This window comes from Hippocampus zosterae, chromosome 20 (genome assembly GCF_025434085.1).
Source record: "Hippocampus zosterae strain Florida chromosome 20, ASM2543408v3, whole genome shotgun sequence".
Classification (NCBI taxonomy): domain Eukaryota; kingdom Metazoa; phylum Chordata; class Actinopteri; order Syngnathiformes; family Syngnathidae; genus Hippocampus; species Hippocampus zosterae.
The window spans coordinates 367,620-391,639 of NC_067470.1; the positions used below are offsets into that span (position 1 = coordinate 367,620).

The 24,020-nt window shown below is 47.2% G+C and overlaps 1 protein-coding gene across 1 annotated transcript; it reads left to right on the top strand.

Annotated features, from left to right (window-relative positions):
- The first annotated feature begins 440 nt into the window (after positions 1-440).
- On the top strand, positions 441-23,436 carry map3k22 (mitogen-activated protein kinase kinase kinase 22). Its single transcript, XM_052053709.1, has 18 exons — positions 441-843; positions 6,734-6,822; positions 7,117-7,161; positions 9,002-9,111; positions 10,106-10,143; positions 12,585-12,684; positions 13,240-13,356; positions 13,585-13,699; positions 14,013-14,146; positions 14,296-14,369; positions 15,347-15,408; positions 17,030-17,101; positions 17,467-17,637; positions 18,067-18,215; positions 18,597-18,728; positions 19,188-19,317; positions 20,053-20,230; positions 20,942-23,436. The coding sequence occupies exons 2-18, from the start codon at positions 6,804-6,806 to the stop codon at positions 21,177-21,179; spliced, it is 1,884 nt and encodes a 627-aa protein (XP_051909669.1). The 5' UTR covers positions 441-843; positions 6,734-6,803; the 3' UTR covers positions 21,180-23,436.
- The last annotated feature ends 584 nt before the right edge of the window (positions 23,437-24,020 follow it).

Here is a 24,020-nt window from a genome sequence, read left to right on the forward strand (position 1 = left end):
TTTTATTTTTTATTTTTAATTCTCACAAAATTTGAACAGGGGGGTGAAGACCTCTTCTATCGACTGGACCTTCCTTGTCAATTTCCTGTTCAATCTTTATCCTCACACCTTACCCACTTTTGGTACCCACTTGTGGTTGCATCACTGACAGAAAAAAAAGAATAAACATGTGGGTTTAAGTCATTGACCTGCAGTCTCGCGATGTTTAGACGAGTCCCAAATCTAGGATGAATGTTTTGATATATTAAATTATTTAATTTCAGGGAAACTTTCAATTTAATGAGAATTTGAATCGATTGCCATTGGGGTTTATTTTTTGTTGTTGTTGTTGTAGTTTTGTATTCGAACGCCAGTGGCCGTCGTCGGCCACTTTTCTCCGGGGCTGGCTTGGAAATGCGCCAACCAAAAGCGTCACCGCTTCCTGGTGGTGACGCAATTTCTTACGTCAGAAGCGCGTCCCCTCCTCCGTCGCCACCGCCGCTGTGGCTTATGCTTGCAGTCTTTACGGAGGTTAGCGCGACGGTGGGAGAAAGTTTTCCCCGGAGAAACATCAACATTACCGGTCCTGGAAACTACGAATCCTCGGCTCTGGATGTTTCAAGTGGATGAAAGCCTTCGTTTGGCATTCCAGCACCTCGGTTACCGGATACCAGCGCACTGTCCTGTTTTTTTGGGTGGGGGGGGGACGAAGGGGGGTTGAACATTTGCTCAGCATCAGTTGAGTGTCTTTCTGTCGGGGGTTTTAAAAAAATCGCTATTTTCTTTTATTTGGGATAACTTCCCCCTTCGTCTCCACTCGTCCCGCAAGATCCGTTCGTGACATGGAGACGCTGAGGTAACAAGGTAAGAAATGCACACTTAATGCAGTAAACTTGCTGCCATGACAACTCGACGGCTTTTCAGACAGTGCTGCAACTTTCTCTTCCTTGGATTTGACTTTTCAACCAAATGAGAAGTCAAGTGTCAAGTGGCCGTCGACTGCGTTGTTGACATATGACATCCTTCGACGCGGCGCTTTAGCTTCTGTGCACCTTCGTTTCAGATTCAGAGTCAGAAAACTTTAGTTAAAAAGTTACTTCTAAATACACATACGTAAACTTGGACATATGTAATGCTAATTGACTAACAATGGTTGTTCCAGTCTTGCAGTACCACTCTTTCCCACAAATGATGCTAAAGAGTGTGCTTCAAAACCCCCCCAAAAATATAAAATAAAAATTGTGAGCGAAGAAGAAAAAGCGAGCGCGATTATAAATTCATTTCTTACAAAACATTGTAACTGTATTAAAAATGTATCAATAAACATTTATCTGGATCATCTCATTGGAAGAATTGCAACTTACTCGGTCTTAGCTCTTCTATTTACAGACGAGCAGTTTCAGTGAAACTCCTCTACAACAAAATCATGTTTGCAGCAATAAATTTGTCAAAACATGGTTTTTTTTTTCACTGAAGCAAACTTGATCTCTGATGTAAACGCACGCACACACAAACGTATGTGCACTCTTTATTTTTCACTTACTGGACATCAATTTCTTGGATAACGTCTTTTATTTTGCTTCCTCCGTCTTTCATTTTGATCACTTTTCCCCTCTCTTTCCACATCAGAGCTCTTCTTGTGTTAGCTGCTTGACATCCAAAGGTCCGTTTTGTAGCCATTTGAGCAATGCAGTGTTCTTGCTGCATCTGAAACTAACAATAACAAATACTTCCTGGACTACTGCGCATGTGTAAACCAGTGTGGTGGTTACTGTTGCCGTTTCCGAACGAAGCAGTAGGGGTCGCGGAGAAAAAGGTTTCGTATAACGCAACAGGGTTTTTTTTGTTGTTGTATGGGGGCAGGGGGGCATGAAGATTTTTGTCACACGAGGGGGTATTTTCGCCCATGTGGGTTTTGTTGTAGAGGACTTTCACTGTACCACCAGAAATTCCATCCAGGATGGAGGAAATTGACAGAGGAACAAGGCATGTGTATGGAGGAGGAAAAAAAAGGTAGTGCCATAAGAGCACTCCATTGAACGGTCAACTTTCCAAAAATGGAGTCCCGCCGTCATGGATCTGCAGAAAGCAGGCCACTTGTCAGACGCTTTGTTGGTTACGGCAGTTACGGTGACTCACGGGGACCTGCGAGTTGCATCAAGAGGCCTGGCTTTCGACGTGGCGTGGTTACGCTACAAAGCTGAAACAAGTTTGCTTTGTGGGTGGGATGCTTTCACGCTAGCTCGCCCCTTTACACTGTGGCGCATTTGCACAATGCGGGACCACAGGAAACACCAATGCTCAGGCTGGTGTTTGACTTGAGCCCGATGGCGTCTGAACGCTTTCAGGGGCCGGCCGACTTTGCCCGTCATTATCTGTGAGAGTTCAGGGGTTGTGCCCCCCCCCCCCCCCCCCGGCCTCCCCGCCTCTGCCCAAACTCCCGAAGAGGAAGTTGTCCCGATTGAGCTTTGTCCGCAACGGGTTGTTTGAGTGTGAAGACAATGCTGTCTGCCGCAAGGACGGCCGGATAGACAACACACGCTAGCACGCTAACGTTGGACAGGTCTGGCGTGTTGGATTTTTTGGGGCAAGCATTTCTCACCCAAATAAAACCGATCACGTTTGACTTATTTCACGCATTCATTCCGGCGATTGTGATTCTAATCCAGAGCTTTCATTTTCCTGCAGTTTTTTGGAACTTCTTCAATCAGTGAATTGACAGTGAACATTGACCTTGGTTTTTACCATCTGCAGTTATTAGATCATGAGATATGCGACTGCAGCTCTTCTTTTGTTCTTCCGTGTTCCCAAGTAGCAGATGATGCTCTGTCTTGAATAAGGAAGTATGTTTCTATGGCCGTTCCAGAGATGGCACCCATTTGATCTTTTGACACCAGCATCTTTTGTTGACCAAAGCAGGCTTAAGCTTAACAAATAAATCAATGAGATGGGCTCTTTACAAAACTTGAAGGCGTTGTAAGGGCTGTTTTTCAGTGCTCTTTTGTTGAAATGGAAAACCAAGAGCCCAAATTGCTTGATGGCGGCAAAACATCAACTCCCCCCCCCCCCCCCCCCCCTGTTGCTGTACCACAGCTGTTTGACATTCTGTCTTGCCACGAATGAATGAACGCGCTTGTAATGGTGTGTCAGCATATAATGGAGACGACGGCTTAGCTGGAGGTTCCTCTCGGGGTGAGATAACTCCTCTCCCCGAGCCGAGCGGCTGCGATGCCGTGGACCCTGCCAGAGAATCGGCTATTTTTAGATCAAAATGGTGTCATTCCAATTTGTCACCTTATGGTCTACTGACTTTTCACCTCTTCTTGGGAAGTTGTATTTTTACTGGTCACATGTTAGATGATTGAATCAAGTGGTCTTTTGAGGACGGGCCCAATCATGACATTTTTTGTCCAGGGCCCATTGAACAACCAAAGTCAACACCAAATCAATCAAGACAGGACACATTAAAAATATATTTTTTTAAAGTCCTCAAGGCCCCTCGCTTGGAATTGAACAGGAAGTCTGCAGCCATTTTGGCCGAAAAGCAAAGGTGTACAGCTCTACGTTTCCATGCGGCAGAGAGTTGAGATTGTGTCTGACGAGGCCTCCCGCAGGGTGACATTCTCTCGCCCGCACACCGCCAGGCCTCGTGCGCCTCCCTTCCCAGAACTCGCCAGCCGGTGACTCATGCGGGGCGACCGCGGCGCAGCGCAGTCTTGGCTGTCGCTCGGCGGATGAACGGACAGGACGCCGCTTCCACTGACCTTTTGTTTTTCTGCAAGGAGCCAGTCAGCCAAATGTCTCGCTAAATAATCACTCCTGCGCTTCCCGGCCCACGGCGCAACTCCTCGTCCGCCGGGGGTTGTGGCCGCTGTCCCCTTCGTGCGCTGTTGACTGTTTTTATTTTGGACACCGCATTTAACATCTGGCTCGCGTCCACGAGACGACCTCATTTTGGTGGCCGTTTTCCCCCCTCATATGCAGCAATTAGAAAAGCGCGTTTTCTTGATTATTTCCGTGAGCGCCTAAATGGGATGAAAATGTTCTCCGCACCGTCTTGAGGCCCTTTCCTCCTTTCTTGGTTTGATGACTCAAAGGCAGTATATCACGCACTGTCTCAAAGAGGCGGATTTCGGCGACATTTCCAGCCAGCCGCACCGCAGAAATGTCTTCACCAGAAAAGTTTGTAAGTTGAGAAACGTTTTGCATGTAAATGCCCTAATCCGTTCCAAGCCCCCCAAAATTCAGACATAAATGTTTGATAATAAGATAGATTGATTGATTGTTGCTCAATAAGACAGATGCAAGCAGCCTTGGTGCATAATTCGTTTGCTGTACGGATTTTCCTTTTAAGGACTGCGTACAGCCACTGTGTTTCAACTCATGATGAGTGCGTCATCGCCCGCAGGAACGCCTCCAGGCATCTTGATGATCGCAGTTCCCCCGTTGACTTGTTTGTTTGTGCGACTGTTGTCAACCTCGCAGTCAGGGGCACTTTTTCACCTGACTGTGCGGAGGCTTGTATCATTACTAATGGATGGTCTCATTTTTTTTATTTTCTGGTCCCGCATGGGATGAACCCGAGTTCTGCAGCCAAATTTTGCTGCAACGCGGTGGGCCAAAACAAACTTGCTGTGGAAAATCCTGAAAGCGTTGGGGGAGGTTTTTTGGCAGAAGTCTGCACTCTTTTCCATCAGCGGGATTACGCAAAACCTCGCCGCTCTTTGTAGAACTCCCAGTTGAGGATTATTGTGAAAGCTGTCGAAGGCACTTCCAGTCTTTCAAAATGGCACAGGCGGACTTATGAAGGCGCGAAACCCTTCGTGGCTTTTCGGGGAAGAGAGTCTTGGTACGTTCGGTGCGGAAAAGCAGCGCTCACGAGTTAACTCACGAGTTAACTCGTGAATTTAAACTCATTCACTCCCAAAGACGTTTTTAAACATCGTGCGAACACTCCAGCAGACCAATCAAAACGAGAATTATCCTCACCAATCAAGCAAAACGTTTCCCGGTTCAGTTCGAATCGGTGTTGAAACAATCCTATCCGTCATGCTCTTCAGATTTTGGCATCGTGAGACCAACAGCGCACCAAACAATTGATCTGGCAGTACCTTCAGCGCCTAACCTTGCTAAGCGTCAAACAGGATGTCCTGAAAGGAAAGTGACCACTGAGCTTCGAGTGTCTTCAGCAGATTGCCGTGGAGATACGCAGACTGGAGGGGGTCACAGAAAAAAAAAGCACTTTAAAAAAACATGAGTTTTTCATTCCTTTCCTTCTCCGTTAGAGAAGCTCTGCGTAAAGAACTGGACCATTGAACAAGTTCACCTGGAAAGATTTTCCTGCATTTTAGCTTCAAGCGGAATAGCCAAAAGAATAACCGGCCATATGGTATCTTTTGCGTCAGTCAGTGCATATATGAGCGGGATCCCCACATATTTGTCCAAAGTCGTTCGGATTTCTTTGGGACTCCGTGAGGATGATGTCACACGTGAGATCACTCCTTTCGCACCGCAGAGCAGCTGCAGAGCAAACCTTTCAACTCTCAAGTCTCCAGAGAGCGAGAGAGAGAGGAGGGAGTTCCCCTGTTTGGATAGTGACGCAACGGAGCCGAAAGACGTTCGTGTGGATGGGCTGTGACTTCCCTTTAATCAAGAGTCTTGAAAAGACCACTGCAGTGGGAGGCTTTTTGGCCTTTGTTCAGTCGCTAGCTCCTCATCATATGTGGAAATGGCGCCGCGGGGAATCGTTTCGACCCATGAGGTGCTACCACAAGCCGGAGAACCCAAGAAGCGAGCCTCAGTGCTGGGATAGTGATGAGTGGGTGGCGAAGGGGGGTTGGCGGGGTGAAGAAACAGATGGGCCTTCTGGTAACTGGCCGGCGCCGGACATGTACCACTCGGGCATGAACGGAGCATCCCATGCGCTGTTCCTAGACCACCTGTTGTCCTCTTTCACGTGAGGTCGGAAATCGGCGTTGACGCCGTTTATCAAGGTGTTCAAACGCGGACAGTGTGGTCCAACCTACAAATAGTCGTGCAACTGTTCAGCTGTCTTTGATCTTAATTTTTGCACGGCACTTTGCAACCAGCGGCGCTTGGTTTAAAGTGCCCGAACAATGCAGTTGAGTATTGCCATATGACATGAGCCGCTAAGCTAATGGCTAATTCAAGTCCAATCTGATTATTCGGCCTTGGTGGAGGTCTGCGCTCCAGTTGCAAATGTTTTGCATGCGGCCCTTCGCTCTGTATTTATTTATGTATTTGTGTATTTATTTTTCTCGGCTGTTGGCACACACACAAGTACGCGACGTTCAAGCACACGCACGTTAAGCACATTAAAAGCACACTTTGTTGGAAAAAGAGTCAGACAATGTGGTGGAGGGTGGCTATTAGTCTCGCTGCGTGCTCTCTGAGGAGAATGACAGCAGCCAATATATCTGTCTGGCCTGTCTGTGGACGCGCACCAGTCTATATTTTACTCCTCCGTGCTTCAGAACTGCTTGTCATGGAGATGCCACTTTCTCGGTTCTTGGCATTGCTGCACTTTATTGGCAAAAGTACTGACACGCAACTCTTGATCAGAATGTCAAAAAGGATTACGCAATTCGCACGAGAGCGATCCCCGCTTAAATAGCCATTAGATGCCAATCTGGTGGAAAGTGCGGAAAGTAGCACCTGCGTCCTGTTTTTGCATTCGTCCAAAACGCACTTCTGCTTTATGTGCGCTGAAAAAGAGTTTCTTTCTGTCTTGCAGGGCCAAGTGTCCGCCGCCGGCCGAGAGAAGTTGAGCTCCCCGCGCTCGAGTTCACCGGGGCCACTTCCTGATGATGACAGTAAACATGGGTGAGTGGCAGTGCACCAGCGAGAGCGCACCTTTCCTCACACTTCCTCTGGCGGGAGAAAAGAAAATAACACATTCCAAAAAAAAAAAAAAGATAAGTGCACAAGCGGCAGCACCAGATGGCCCGTTTTGTTTTTACGACATTGTTTTGGGAAATGTTCCCTCCTTTTTATGAACTCGAAGTCCGTAAAGTATGTGGGTGTATTTCCACATTGTATTTTAGACGTGAAAGCTTTGAAATATTCAGATCAATGTATATTTTTATTTTTTGTTTTGGCCCTTCCTTGTTTCCACAGATGACGGTCTCCAAAATGGACTCCGACAGCCCAGGAACTTACAAGGTAGGTTTTCCTCGCATAGTCCCTCCAAAGCTGCATTTACACTGCAGGACCGAGTGGCCCGTTGCCATTTCATGCCAGAATTGCACAAAAACATGACCATGTTTTTCTTTTCAAAATATTAGACTGTGTCAAAGCCTACAGTGGTAATGGGTAACCAAGTTGAAGCGATGGTGGCCGCATGCTTTTCCAAAGAACACTCCCAGTTCTACTTCAATTGTCATATACCGTTGTTAATTATTATTCCAAAAGAATCACTTGCAGGAAGACTACAAATTAACTATGCTCACACCCTCTATTTCATCAGAACCATTCTTGATCGTCAAACATTAATTTTCCAAACATGCCACTGAGATTTTTTTTTAGCAATTTTCATAGGGCCGTATTTTTGACCGTGTGTGTGTGTGTGTGCATGTGTGTGTGGGTGTGCGTGTGTTTGCATGTGAGAATGTCAGAGTGCGTGTGCGCATGCTTGTGTGTGTGTGGAACCGAGGCGAGTACAAGTGTGGCTCAGGCTGCTAATTCTGCCGGATGCCTTTGCCATGATGTGTCACTCGGCACCAGGAAATCCCCTCAATGTCTTTATTCAGCCTCTCTGCCTCGCACTCGCGCGCGCACACACACACACACACACACGCACACACACACACACTTTGTTATGCTTGCAAGTCACAGCTCTGTTAAATCTATAAGCTGCTGTTTTAGCATCGCGACTTTGGTGGCGAAATGAAAGCAAACGGTCATGTGGCAGCATATAGCTGGTCGGCGGCTAGCGTGAGAAGCCAACACTGTCGTCCGCATGTTCACTCCGCGTTCCTTCACACGGACTCCAATGCAAGTTCTTGCAAAGTGCGTAACGCCGTAACACAAAACAAACACAAGTTGTTTGTTTTGTATCCTTGACTGCGAGCGCACAGTGTGGTGTGCGGTTCTCGGGCTGAAACGACACAGAGATGAACGGCGGCCAATGAAATTCACAGACGGCAAGAAAAAGGTACAATGAGTGATCCTTCCCCCGCCCCCCCCAATTAAAATAATCATCTGAGCGGACAGCAGCTGGGTGATTGTTCCACTTGATGCAAGCAATGTTGTTGTTAGTCCTTATGGGGCGGGCCTAGTATTTGTACCACATTCTCGTTCAACTAAAGCGATGGCTTGAAATCTGTCAGGCTTCATTTATTCAACACGACATTTGCCAATGTCGCGGTGCGCTCCATCGCTTCGCTTGTCTCCACTTAAACGTGAACGTCCTTCTTTTGCGCATCTCGGCATCCGAGAAGGTTGTCTGCTCTGCTAATGAGAAGGAATGCGGTCTTTCCTGCCGCCGCTGTTGCTTACAGTGGGCGTGCGTGCTTGGCGTCTGCCAATCACCAAAGCTCCTCTTAAGTGCCCCGCCGGCATCGTTGCGTCCATTAAAGTCCCGTGCTTGGGAACCTGAGAGAGCGCTGCTCGACGGGTCTACTTTCTCTCCAGCTGGAACAAATCCTAATGCTTTCATCAACACTTCTTTTAAGCATATTATGTTAAAAAAAAAAATCCAAAGTTCATTTCAGTCGCCATCATTTCTAACAAAAAGCAAAAGTAGCGTATTTTCCACACTAAAAGCATACTAGCCGACAGTGCGCCCTATAATCCGGGGCGCCTAATATAAAGGGACTGAAAAATATATATTTTTTTTAATCCTCGTCTCACCCCCCCTCGGGTGGTGTCCGTCCCTCATTCAGCTCGGGTCCACTACCAGAGGCCAGGAAGCTTCTATAGATGTATATTTAAGATATCCTTTATTTGTCCCAAGATCGCACTTGCGCGTGACTCGCTCGTTGTGCTTCCTCGGCTTTGCTAGATGACGAAGAGGCGCTCAACTCCATCATGAAGGACCTGGCGGCCCTGGGTTGCTGCTACACTCAGCACAACAGCCACAAGCCCAAAAGCAGGACCTTGCTGTACAAACAGGTGACAGCTGCACTTCACGAAACTTGGCCGCCACGCTTCACTGCTAACATTATTCCGCAAATATGGCGGACGAATTGCTCACCTCAAACATGGCTTCTGGAGAAAAAAAAAACCCAAAACATTCCACAAACGGGGTTGACGCGCTTTGCTGGCAGTGCGCGGTCGTTACAAAAACAATTATGATAAACAAAGCTTGGTGTAAAATGAGCATGACACACATGCGTCAGACATGCTATCCTAAAAAAAAATAAAAAGACGACACACCACAAAGATGGCGGGCAAACGTGGCTGACATGCTTGTACAGTGGTAGCTTTACTTATGAAACGCATCGGTTCTGGAAGACATTTCTTAACGTGAACATTTTGTCAGTAGAGACGCGTTTTCCATGTAAATGCCCTAATCCGTTCCAAGAACACACAATATTGTCCTGTTGAAACGTTTCGTAACTTGAACATTTCATTGTAAGTAGAGCTACCGCTGTCATTGGAAAAAAAAAAGTCTTTTTTGTGTCTGCGTTAAGATGCAGTAGTGACAAATAACTACTGAGTAATAATAAAGTGCGCAGATAAGCGAGAAGCGAGCAAGAAGAGGTGCGCCGCGACCTCACGCAGACTTGCAGGCCCCTGCGGATTCCTGCTCCTTCGGATGACGCATCTAAAAATAGAGAAGCCTCGCGTTTGTCTTTTGTCTGGAATAGACCAGGGGGTGTCCAAAGTCCGGCTCAGTGGAAATGTGTGGCCCCTGGCTTATTTTTATTGGCCCCTCATATAAATAGAAATGAATAACCCGTCGCAAGCCTCGGAGATTTCAACTTCAACTTGATTCCATAAAACTGTGAAGCACTGAATCATTTGGTGAGTTTTTCAGTATGTTGAAGCAAAAAGTCCTAGCACAAAGGCTTTGGGTGCATTTTGACAGACATAATACCGCAAGTGCGAATCACTTTCAAGCTGCGTAAGGCCCCTCTCTTATTGTTGTTTTTCCCCTCGACAGGATTTAAGAGTCAAGCTGGAGCATGAGAGAGAAAAACGGTACGTATCGCAGGCTTAACTCTGCAGTCCGCAGCTCTTTTTGTTCTGCCTGGCATTTTGTGTCAGGAGAAGGGGGGGGGGAGCAAAGCACAGTTACATGCTCGAGTCGCGTCAAGACATTTGGTGGAGGCCTAAGGTCTCCGGCTCGGGAAGCTTCAAACTCACGAGGTTATGCCGACATCATGCTTTAACCCTGGTTTGAATGTCGAGCTTGAGGCGTACCTTTTTTTTTTTATTATTATTATTTTCATATAATTGCGAGAGAAAATAGACGGGCAGTACATAATAGGTTCCGAAAAAGTAAGTGACATAGTGAAATAAATAAATACTTTTTTTTCCATTCATCAAATATCACCGTATTTTACGCACTCCATAGAAATAAAGCTGTGTTGTATTGTATGCCTTTCAGCATAGCTCCATCTAGTGGATGCATCATCGAACTACAGCCAGTGTTGTAGCTTCTATTATAAGCGCCTTTTAAAGCTCAAGTTTTAAAATTGGCCATTCATTGAAGGTGCACCTTATACTCCGAAGCCCCTCAAAGTGCGGAAAATATGCCATATACACCAAGGCGATGCAGACGTAAATGTACGAATGCTTCCGTGACTATGTCAAGCGAGCACTTTTACTACAATGTGGTCTCCTTTTGTAATTGTGTGGCACTTCCAAATGTTGAAATCTCGCCTAAAACACGGCCTGTACAGTTAGTTTTAGTTTAGTCCCCCCCCCCCCCTTTTTTTTTTACGACAGCCTGGAACAAATGAATCCGCTTCCCGTGATTTGGCCGCCGTCGGTCGGTCTGCCTGACTCAGTAGAACCGCCTTGCCGGTCCACAATGGAATCTAATTGGACCGTCTCTCTTTTCATTGGCAAGCAGTTCAAGGCAGGAAATGGGAACTTCTCCCCCCCCCCCGTCCGCTTTGCTTCAGTGCCTGAGGGAGCACACACACGAGCTCTCTCTGACTCTATGCACAACACATATTTGACACGCGTTTGCTTGTGTTATGAACGCGACCGTGCCTCGGCTCATTCGACAGCGCTTCACTCGATCGGCGGATTGTTGGTCTGAGACGCAAGGCACTCCGCAGTCACGTGGCACCGTGAAAACCGAGTCCATCTCAGACCGTCATTTCCAAGTGACGCTCAGTCACGCGTCAGTCATTCCTACAAGTGCAGAGAAATGACTTTAGTTCAGCTTTGTTTGTTTTTTTCGCGTCGCTAATCGCTAACATTGTCGCGATTGAAACGCGAGTACGTTAATTTTGCTGTAAATCTGCGCGGGGCTTGTGCGCCCCCGCTCCCACATGCTTGCTTTTTGACAGGAAGGAAAGGCATATATCTGTTTGGAGCAGCATCCTCTAAGCGCCTCTTTATCACACACATCATCAGGCAGTATAAACACAGACCACCAATGTTTAGTTGCGATCTGCAGGCCTGCCCCGTCTTCCCACAATCCTCTTGTCCGATGAGGAAACTAGCCAGCGTTCATTAAGATAGGCCCAGTCTTGTCCTCTGATGGGGAAATGACGTGGGTGAAACGAGCCCCCCTGCCCCCCGCCCCTTCCCCCTCACCTCGATATCAGTTCACCTCAAGAGAATGAGAGAAAAATAGGCAAAAGGGAAATTGTTTTGCGTGTTTCCTCTTTTTTTGGGGGGGGGGGGTCTTTGCATTCTATGTCGTAAAATGTTCATATGTAAAAAAACAAAAAAAAAGCATAATTAGAATTGTTTATCTTTTTAAAGAGCTAACATCGGCCAATTAACTCGGCCAAACAATTTGATTGGCCGAGGCACGCCATTGTTGTGTGTATTTCCTGTGTGCACACTCGCTAGCGTAATGAGGCCAAATGTCCCACAACTGAAATGGCAAGCGAATGATACGTGCGGCTCTGCGCAGAAAGCACAGAAAAGTCAACCTTTTGTTTTCTCAGGCACGTCAGCATTATTTTCTGGAAATATCTCAGCATCTTTCAGTCTGTAAGAGAGGAGGGAAAGACGCACATCCTGCTGCATTTTGATGCCACTCTACTCACTCTTTCTTTCTTTTCTTTCTTTTTTTCTTTAAACCATCCCCACTTGCTCTCAGGATGTTTCCCATCTGCATTTGTGTTTCTTTGACCTGAGGCTGGGACGATGAGGGGCAAGCCCGATGGTGTTGAAATGCTAGCCAACACGCACCCTGCCCTTGCAGCCATTTATTTACTTTGTTTGTTTTTTGCAAATGTTTACGCGGCAGCATAAGAAAGCACATTCGCCCGCCCACGTAGGCGCACGGCATACGTGCAAATGGCTGCATGACAAAAAAAGAAAAAGAAAATGTTACGTCGTGTGAGTTACTGGCAGCACAAAGCCAGCAAAAAGGACTCCTATTTGTGTCCATTTATTCCAATCAGGTTGATAGATGTTTTTTTTTTTTTTTTTGCACCTCTCTTGCCTCCCAGGATCATCCCATTCCAGAGGCCGCTGAAGATCAAGGAACTCCTCCAGAAAGTGACTGAGGCCTTTGGCCAGCAGATGGACATGTTCTTCATGGAGAAAGAGGTACTGGGACGCGCGTCGCTCTTATTATTGGCTTCTTATCATTTCATGGCAAATAAAATAACAATCGCTTCGATCAATGAGGGTTGATTAGACAATGGGAGGCAATAATATATACTGCGACGCCATTTTTTTAGATTAGTGAAAAAAAAAATAAAGAGAGAATGATTGATGAACCCTAATAAAAATATAAAAGCGTCATAGCTGAAATGCTGGAATGATTTGTGCCACATCCAGCGAGTATTACATCTGGATTTCATGACATCCCCTTGTCGAAGAAATAAAAAGCTCATAAATCACTTTTTGGTTTTCACAGCGTAGTTTGCTCTTCTACCTCGTGAGTCAACCAATGAATGACCCGTATTTCTGACAAACAATGGGTGTGGTGTCAACCTTTTTTTTTTTTTGTATGTCCCGAACCAATCCCTTTCTACCTCTTGAACTAAATTGGCGTACAGAGCCGTCTCCCACTGCTGCTTTGACGTAGTGGAAGAATAGGCACAGGCAGAAAAAAGCTTGCACTGCATGTTGTTTTCTTGTCCTTGTATTTTTTTCAAGATGCTGTTGCCCCTCAAGAGCCAGGAAGACCTGGACCAGGCTGTGTTTTCTCTCGTCTCCAGCACGGTGACCAATGGTCTACTCAGGATATTGCTGAAGACCCCCAAGAACAACCATGTGAGAGCCCCCCCCCCACTCACCCCTGAGCCCTCCGCCTGAAATTACATGACTTTTTTTTGTGTGTGTGTATTGCAACACAAGTAGGAAGTCGCCCTCCTTTAAAAGCTGATATGCATTTCGAGTCAACATGAGCGCCACTGTTAGCTGAAGTGACATTTCTTCACTTCCTCTCCCACTACTCGTGCACACTAACCCCCTTGCCACCCCCCCCCCCATTCACTGCAGTACCTTCAGGTGAACAGCAGAGACAAGCAGAGCGAGATGAGGTCCTCGCGGTCGCTGGGGGATCTGAAAGGCTCACTGCTGAAGGGCTCGGAAAGGGTGCGCAAACACTCCACAGGTGACTACGGTTCGTGTGCCGTTGCCGTGCCGCGTCCATTTGCACGTGTCGTGAAACGCTTCACTCCACTTGACAGTCACGGAAATCTCATCGCGTTTATGACTGTCGGCGACACAATTGGCGCCATCCACCCCCGTAAAAAAAATCAGTTCTGTTCATTCCGTTCACCCGGTCAGCATTCCCGACTCCCCCTTTGTTTTGCAGGTGTCGATGAATCCCATTTTACCGTATGCGTCAACGTTGGCGCACCCCCCCACAACGTAGCGACGCATTTATTTTGCCGTCACGTAACTTTCAAACGTCCTCCTCTCAGGTTCCCTCCACACGGGTCGGACGTCACCTCCCCCAGGGAGCGTCCCTGAAGAGCAGCAGCAAATTGCTCGCCAGGGTTCCTACACCAGCATCCACAGCGAGGGGGAGTTCATTCCAGAGATGCAAGACGCAAATGTAAGCCCCCCCACCCCCGGGGGTGTGTCTCCCGCACACCCCCGGAAAAGAAGTGAAACATCTTAACTCGTAGAGCCCCTCAAAATCAGGACTCCGCAGCGGTCTTGAGCTTAAATGACTTGCGCTGGCTTCTCGTTGTCACATTTCAGATGTTGGATCCCTTCGGGAGTGCTGGCAACTCGCTGTCGAGCAGCTGTCAATCCATCGAGCAAGCGCTTGACAGGTGAGGGATGGCCGCTCTCGTGCTCTCTGCTCAGAAGGTGTGTTGAAAGGTCAAAAGAGAGCGGGTGGAGTCGGGGTCATTTTAGCTGTTACCATGGCGACGCTTTTTTTTTTTTTTTACTGATCTGGGCACCCATGGCATTCCACCGCCATCATCATAGGAGGAAAGAGAGGACATGAGAGTGGGGCGCTAACGAGGGGAGTGAAAAGGGAAAAGAGAAAAAAGGAGGCCTGGAGAGCGAGCGAGCGAGCGAGCGAGCGAGCGAGCGAGCGGCGGGCGGAAAGGGCTCCTACCTGCACGAGGCTTATCTGCACTGCAGGCCGCGCGAACAATGGCAGGAAACCGGCGCGTCGGAACTTTTCCCTGTGAGCGGGCATGCGTGCCCCCTTATCCAGGCTCTGGCGCTCCCCGCGACGCCCCGCGGTCAGCAGAGACGTCACGCTTCTCCGATGGGTCAGCCGGGGGAGGGCTGAAGGTGGGATCAGACAGATTTAGTGGTGACATATTACAAGCGGGTCGGCGCAGCGCCAATTCCCCGCGTCTGCTCTCCTTCTCAGGTCAAAACAAACCCTCAGGATAGTCTCGGACTAACTGATTCATCTGCACGCCCCCTTGAAGACCTTCCTACCCGGCACACACTCCCAAAAGTCAAACTCAACCTTGCGGATAGTTTGAGGAAAGCCTTCAATATGCTGACAGACAAAATCCAAAATGATGGAAAATGGAGTTCTTGAATTGATGTCATTTCGCCCCGTATATTTTAATCGGTGGTATCCACATGCAACACAATGTCATTCAGTACCTTGTTGTTCAACATCGGTTTTGTAGCCGCAACACTAAAGTTTATTTATTTATTTATTTTAAGAACACCGCCCAACTCGTGCACTCATTTGAAGATAAGGGCAACAGGGGGGGACAAAATCCGAGCGGAATAGCGACTCATTTTTTTCTTTTTCCACCTTTTCTTCTCGCCGCAGCCCGCCTTTCTCGCAGAACAACCGTGACAATAATTACCTGAACCTCAGCTACGAATACAAAGGTGAGTTTGCGCTCCAAGGCCGTCCTCTGCCCGCGCCCACGCGGCACAAACGCAGAAAGGGAGAGTCCTATTCCATGGAATCTTTCTCTATGCGTAAACGGGAATTGTGTTGATATGATTTCATGCTAAGAACATGCAAATGTTGCACGCGAGCTCAAATATTTGTCTTTGTTGTTGTCTGTTGGTTTGTTTGTTTTTTCCCCCCAAAAATGGCAGGTTTCATTGAAAGGTGACAAGATGGAAATGTACATGAAGTCATATTTACAAATCAAATAAAAGGAAACACGTTTCCGCTGTTGTAATAATTTTGAAATGATTTTTCTGAACACAGTTAATCTGTAAGAGATTTTTAAAAGGGTAATGTGTGAAGAAGAACTTGAAATGCTGTCTTAAACTAGAGCATTAGTAGGTTCTTATAAATAGTTGAAGGTGGCGGTGCCCCGATTGCTCAAGTTTCTGGTCGTCTTGGACAACATTACTTTGGACAACAGCAATATAAAGAGAAGTGTTACACCTACTTTTCTCCTATAAACCAAGCCGATGCAGTTTTGCTTTCTGCTTGGAGGCTTACTGTGGCACGTGTTCGTACACACACACACACACACACGACACACACACACACACACACACACACACTTGCCTAATGTAAATCTGTGCCTGCTGAACACTCCAGTGTTTGTCTATCATTCCCCGTGAGTCAATTTTTCCTCTCCATTGCTCCGCCAAACAAAAAAATAACTCCCCGTTGCCACGGGAGATGGCCACAAACATGGAGTGGGAGAAGAGGAGGACGGAGGGGACAGGCCGCGTCATCCGACAGCTGCTTTCAATCGCCCGTGGCTCTAGCCACTTTTCTGTTTTGCGTGTTTACGTCAGTACTCGTCCTCCACCTGCTTCCGGTTATAGTTCCTCTGGGCTGGGTGCTAAAGGCTAAGCTAGCAACACATTACCTCACTTTCCTCTGTGAGAACGCCACCATTCTGGTTCCTGACTAGCTAGCAAACTTGGCAACTAGCTAGGAAGCGACAATCTCCTGAAGAGACTACGCCTTAGAACTACAAGGTAGCCAATTCCTATCGAATGGATCAACTAGCCATGCAGTCATTCGCTACTCAAGTTACGAGCTGCTGAAACAGCTAGGTATCTAATGGCTACTAAGTGAAGCTAGATTGGAGCAACCTACATGCTTCAGTAGATTGTTGCTCCAGTAGCTAGCTTGTATATGGTAACTCACTTCTGTCCTTAGCCATTGTAGTTGCTTGCTGCTTCAATGGCAAGTGTCTCTGCTAGCTACCTACTCGCTCAATGAGCAAACTGCTAGTCACTCCAGACGACTGTTGCTCCAGTAGCTAGGCGCGGCTACGGTAGTTGGTTTCTCTTTTAGATGGCTACTAGCTTCCTAATCAGAAGGGCGATTGTCCTTCTAGTAGCTCGCTGCCAACTCATTTGTTGCTCCAGTAGCCAGCTCAAACTACCTACTCGTTCCATTGTCACCTTGTCACTCCATTACCGAGTCGCTATCAACGCATCCACGACCGTTCCTGTATATGTTCTTGTGTTCTCAATTTAAAAATAAACAACAACAAATTAAAAACATGTCTTCCTTTGTCTCCTCCTATAGGTCGCCACGGCAAAGGTGGGACTTTTCCTCGGCAGTTTCAGTTGCCCAATCGGAGCAAAGACTATGGTGATCGTAAGTATCGCAACAAACGCCTAACAGCCACGGTGACGACATTTTAATCCATTGCCGTGATTGGTCAAAAAAAAAGACTAGTACGCATTCAGTAGACTGCATTTTCCTGAACTTTCCTGCGCAGATCACAATGGAACAGTCCCACATTGATACCGCGGAGAACTCTTTTAACGGGTCCTTTCAGTCAAGCGATGATTTCGATTTTCCTCTGTTGAAACTGAGCACGTTTAAAAAACACAGCCACCCTGGCTTCCCTTTGGACAGGAAGCCGGGAGACCAGGGAACCAGAGAGGCACCTGTAAAGCAAACATGTGCATGACGCGCTATCCCCATCATTAATATGTCCAATCCTTCTTTTCTCACAGGTCGCAGGACACTTCCGCGCAGCTTCATGCCGCAGGAAAACCTGTTCCAGCTGGTTCCCTCCAGCCGCACACGCAGCTACAACGGTGACGGTGGTGGCGGCCTACAGTATGGCGAGTTGAGAACGCTCGGACGCAATGTGGACAAAAGCTGCCAGCGCACCACGGCCAAGTGTGAGTTTGTTTTTCTCATAAATAAGCATTCATTTAGTAATACCGGTAATAATGTGTAGCTTTTGTTTTCTAACTGAAAAGGGTCATCTTGGAATACTGTAGCTAGCTACTGCGGTGACTAGCGGCTAGCTACTGGAGTGGCTAACTAGCTGGTCGCAGAGTGTTTGACGCGTCACACCAGTGGCTAGCCAATAGAGAGACTAGCTAGAAAGAGACTAGAGCGACTTGCGAGGGAGTGATTTTCTACTGGAGTGAATATGTACTTTAACAACTAGCTGTCTGAGCTTCTAGCTAGTCAACGACTCGCTACTGGAGCCACTAGCTGCTAGCCCAGTATTTTTCACTCCTGCAGCGATCTGTTAGCGAGCAGCTCGCTTTCGGAGCGCCCCCCTCATATTCATGACTAACGTGTTGTCATTGTCACCGCAGCCCCACGGGCGCCGGTCAACTGGAGGCAGGGTAAGCTGCTGGGGCGTGGAGCATTTGGTGAAGTCTACCTGTGCTATGACGCTGACACGGGCCGCGAGCTGGCTGCCAAGCAGGTGCCCTTTGACCCTGACTGTCAGGACACTAGCAAGGTGAGCGGAGGAAAGAAATGAGTTTAATTAAAAAGCTACATTGCCACCATTGTCGTGAGGTACCCCCCCACCTACCCCCGCCCCTCCCTCATGAAACTGACATATTCACCATTTTTGTGCTAGTTCTAATGATGCCACAAGATATCACTATAAACCATGTCACGGAGCTCTGTGCTGTTAATCCTTCCAACACACTGTAAACGAGTCATTGAATCTAATTAAAGTCTCCTAGCTTAATGCTAACAGAGAATGCAAATCTCCCTAAAGAGGCAAAGTAAAATGAGCATTACCATTAGAGTCATTCTAAATCTTCCAACAACTGCAATGTAGGGGTCCTGAAGGTATCCCCCTCACTGAACGTCCATCTATGATTTTGCGCAGGAGGTGAATGCTCTGGAGTGCGAGATCCAGCTTCTGAAGAACCTGCGTCATGAGAGAATTGTACAGTACTACGGCTGCCTGCGGGACATGGAGCAGAGGAAGCTCACCATCTTTGTGGAGTTCATGCCCGGGGTGCGTAGAGAAATAAACAAAACAAACTAGGAGAAATTGCCACATCATTGCAGAGGTAAAATGTCATTTACCTCCACGCCTGCCGAGTCGCTTGCGGAAATGTCAGCGTCCTCAATTATTCTTTGTGTTGGTCCAAACACGCGCTTGATGGGATTATTTTTCCCAAAGAGAGAGAAATACTATTCCTCTGTCTGTTTTTAATATTTACCATGGACGGCACCGTTTTTATCGCTCGTCTCCACATTTACGCCGCATCGTTCTGCCCGACGAGGCGAGAATACCCCCACCGCTCCTTTCGGTGGGATATTTTAACTGCTAAAAAAAATGGCAGCGCGTCTGCCTGTCACATTTCAGTTTCGAGGAAAAAACAATGTCTAAAAAGACAGGGAAGTTGCGAAATGATGGAAGTGAAATAGTAAATCATGCATTTCTCCTCCTCCTCTGCCTCCTGCCGGCCAGGGTTCGATAAAGGACCAGCTGAAGGCCTACGGGGCTTTGACGGAGAAGGTGACGAGGAGATACAGCCGGCAAATCCTGCAAGGCGTCTCCTACCTGCACAGCAACATGATCGTCCACAGAGACATCAAAGGTTAAAAAAAAAAGAGAGAAAGAAATTCCGCTCGGAAAATTGGCTCCCGGGGCTCGTCAAATCTAAAAAAAAAAAGTCCCACGCCGGATGTGAAATGATTTGGTTTAGCGGTTCACAAGCGCTTTGAGAACTTGACTTGAAATGTAGCGTCTGGCCTGGAAAAAGGAGATAGCGGGTGGCCCATTTCGGCATCTATGCGGCTGGGATTTTTCCACTTAGAAATGCAAGATGGCAGTTGGTCTCCACACATACAGTTCTGTTTTCCGGCAATGAAAGCCTCCCCAAAGCACAAGATGGATTGATTGACTTTATTTTCATGACTTGACGTTTGACTTCTTGCGATGTTATGGCTTGATTCTTCTCACTTTATTGCTTTTTCCGCAAAAGGTTACGACTTCTCCCTTCAGTGTGTTTGCTTTTTTTCTTGTCACTTGTGACTCCGGTCTTGCGACTGCCACGTTACGCAGGGGCGGGGTGGCCATCGGGAATTTGGGGGAAATATGTTAATTTTCCCAAAAAGGCCCTTGCATCATGGCCGCCCGCTGGCAGCCGTCTTCCCAGACTTATTAAGTATTTAGAAGTACTCAATACTTTAAAAAATAAAATAAAATTCTCTAAGAAGTAAAAGGGAATATCTGCAATAAAAAAAAGTGTTCTTCAGGTTTATTTTGGATGAGGCCGACGAGTCTTTGGACTAAATGGCTGCCGGTGTGGCCTGTGTTTCCTCTCACCAAGGTGCCAATATCCTGAGGGACTCCTCTGGTAACGTGAAGCTTGGAGACTTTGGGGCCAGCAAACGCATCCAGACCATCTGCATGTCCGGCACGGGCATCAAGTCTGTCACCGGCACGCCCTACTGGATGAGCCCGGAGGTCATCAATGGCGAGGGATACGGACGCAAAGCCGACGTCTGGTAAGAAGTCGTTAGCATGTCTGCAGCATTCTAGGATTCGAATCTGGTACAAATATACTTCCGCCCACTCCCCCCAATAATTCCAGTTCCAGTTACACTGTCCTATAATAGATGTACAATAATATTTTATGTTGATGTTTTTTATATGACAATTTACAGGTAAATTGTGTTTTGATATTCAAATCAGTTGTCAGATTTCCTCTTCATCTCCATTTTTTGGGGGAAATATGTTTTTTTTGTGTAGTGTTCCGTATTGTTTTCCCATTTTTAACTTCTTCAGTGTCACATTTGACTTATATGTCTATTAATATTATTTTTTGTGGGGGTTTCGGTTGTTTTCAATGTAATGACTGCCAGTGGGATTGAAGCAGGGACGAGAGCGCCCTCTGCTGTGCACCTATTCCACACAGGCCCCGCTTCACGTTCCAAAATCATTGAAAATCCAAATTGGCCCGACATGCGAATGGGAATGCTTTTTTGTCTTTTGTGTGGACACACACTATACAAAATGATTTGATTGCACATTTTCCTTCAAATTCAGAAAAATAAATATGATTGTGTAAGATCGGGTCAGGGGCAAGTTAGAAAAGAAAGAATGAAGTTGTAAAATGAATGAATTCAGATTTCAAGAGAATAAAAACCCAAAAGCTGGGCAGGAGACTCTGGAGTGTGAAACTGTACAGCTTCATTCTCCTAACTTTGCTACTTCAGGAGTGTGGCCTGCACCGTGGTGGAGATGCTCACCCAGAAGCCCCCGTGGGCCGAGTACGAGGCCATGGCAGCCATCTTCAAGATCGCCACGCAGCCCACCAAGCCCGCACTACCGGAGGGCGTGTCCGACGCCTGCAGGGATTTCCTGCGCCAGGTTTTCGTTGAAGAAAAGTGGCGGCCCACCGCCGACGTCCTGCTCGGACACCCGTTCGTCCAGGGCGGCTTCGGCCCCAAATGACTCGGCGACCCGCCCGCGACCACCGACACCCCGCTAGAGTGAGCGCTTGGCGGCGGAGAGCTTTTCGGGCCCGCTGTGCTAGCTTAGTTTCATTGCCATCAGGGCAGCTGTGATCGGCCGTGTGGTCGTACTGTATACGCCACTCGTTAGCGCCCGTTAGCAGGCGATTATTTGTATATGACAACGCCCAAAAAAAACAAACCAAAAAGTCTGCCTGTTTTTGGTCATCAAAGCCTTATGATAATGCCGGCGTCGCAGCGATCTGGCAAAATGGCCAAATCGGAGCCGTAACAGGAGTGGAGTCATTTATCGTCCCGCCCAGAAGAGTGGCGCGCTTTGACGCAGCCTGTTGTCGACGTGGGCGGCAAGGGCAGAGTACCGCTATCCTGATATCGGAAGGTTCGTGATCGCATATCAAGATACGGCGATTGCGATATGATCGATACATTCGAAGGGATTCACAACCGATGGAAAAAAAAAATGTCAGTATGACATCAAACGGTGACAATATCGATTCTTGATTCGTATCAATAATGTCTGGCAAGACTTCATTGTGCGATACGTCATGGTATTGATATTTTTTGCAGTCGTCTCCGATCTCGTGATACTGTCTGTATCCGGATATGGTTTATATATGGAGCTGAGGTTTATGTTCCATTGGCTCGTTTCAAGATGTGTTAAAAAAAGTGAATCTGCATTTGCGACATTACAGGACTGCTATTTGGATGGCTCCAACGATATGCCACGCGAAAGCCACTTTTGGTCCCACTCTCAACTTGTCGGACAGCGGTTGTGTCTTTGAAAAGCGCTACTGTTGTCAAAATGAAGCTCCTCAACTCACTTCAACGTGGTTCCTCGGCTTCAAGATGACTTTTGTTCACATTAAGCTCCTCCAACGTAGTACTTGGCGGCGAAAATACCAGATTGTATTAGCATTTATTTTGACTTTGTAAACGGGCGATATGTCATCTTAGCATAAGACGCCGCAGCAATGCCACGGCTGCATCGGAGCCGTGACAGCGGCTAGTATTTATCCGCCGGTGCCTTATATGCAGGACTGAGCAAAGGCGGGATCTGGCTGACAAGAATCCCGCGATCAGATACTTGCACAACAGCAGTGACGATTGCTTTGCCAAAACAGGCCCCCTTAGACTTGGGTGCTGCCTTTTCCAGCATTCATTTACCGCCTGAGCGCTATCCTGTCTGTCTGTTATGGCTCTGATGCTTGTCTTGTAAAGAAGAAACGTCCCCCCCCCCCCCCCCCCCCCCCCCCACCGGTGCCTTTCACACAGAAGCAAGCGCAGGCGGGATATTGCCAACACGTGACACGGCGACGGCATCCGCCAATCAAATGTCAAGCCGACGGGGCTTTTGCCAGCATTGACCACGCAGGCAGTGCCCCCCGCCGCTGTTACGGCTCCGATACGCTCTGGGGAGGCGGGAAAATGTCTGCGAGAACGTCTTCTTTTATTGCTCGTTTCTAAAGAGGTGCGCCTCCTCTCGCCGTTAGGATTGTACATTGCACTTTTTGATATGGCGCCACCTTTTTACCCGATAGACGCCGGCAATTTTTCTACTTTTTTAATATACGTGAGCGTTTGCCTCTCAAAGCAATAGCGGCCACTCCTCCCTATTCCGAGTGGCCCTCGCATCCATTCCAGTCTGTGGACAAGTGGCCAAAGAGAATGTTGAGCACATTCACGTCTTGCTGTTGTTTATTTGACTTTGACAGTATTCCTCTTTGTTTTTCCCGCAACCTCGTTCTACGTCGATGGCAGCTTGGATTTCAATCACTTCATTGCCTTGACCTTCGGCTTTCCGCGCTGTATATGAAGAAGCTAATTATCACCGCCACCCCTCCCAAAAAGCCTGGCTGGGGTGACAAAAAAAGAACGATCAAATGTTTTTATTCCACCCTCATCTGTGCCTTACCTGCTTGGAACAATGAATTGCTGAAACTCTGATATGGACAAAATAAAACACACACACACACACAGTTGCACACTTTTTGTATGACGCTCAAAATACACGGGAACATTAGCTGCGTTCCACAGTCGATTGTAATATGACTTTGACCGGGGTTTGGACGATTGTCTCTTTCCGGGGCTTTCGATCGGGACTCACTTTTTGTTTTTGTCTGAATGACAAAGCCTAAAAAAATGTATCATGTCATTCATCTTTTGTACACTTAAACTACATAAATCAAAGGTCCAAGTCGGCTTTCTTTGTAACTTAATAAATCAAAATGTTCAAGTCATCTTTTTTTGTCTGATATATATATATATATATTTTTTTTAACTCGTACACCACTTTCAACACGGTGGACTGCCTCTTTCACCGCAGACACTCACAAAACCCATCAAAAAGTAGGGCTCAGACCATCGAATAATTCGATGACAGTTTTGGGTTGTTTTGTCTTCTTTTTGTCTTGCATATTTGGTTCTTATTTCTGTCATCGTGGATTTAAAGTTTTCCGTGTCTCACTGTGCTATTCTAGAAACCTGCCTTGGGACTACGGCTGAAAACTAGGATTGATGCTAAACCCAGGCCTCTTGTGTGTACGTCTTTGTGCTAAGCATACCTATCGATTAATCGATGGGTTGCCATATTAGCCCCTCAAATTCAATCAGGATTTAAGGAGCCATCGGACTCAGTTCACCATCTGACCACAGGAGGGCGCAAAAAATCGATGCGAACGCTTGACAGGAGCCAGAAAGGTTGAGGTCAACGTTTCCAAGCGATAAGGAGTTGACACGCGCTTTAATTTTCCGGGTATACCGTAACGTTCTTCCAAACGCAACTGGTCACGTCTCCACTCCAAATCCTGAGCGTCTGCTTCGT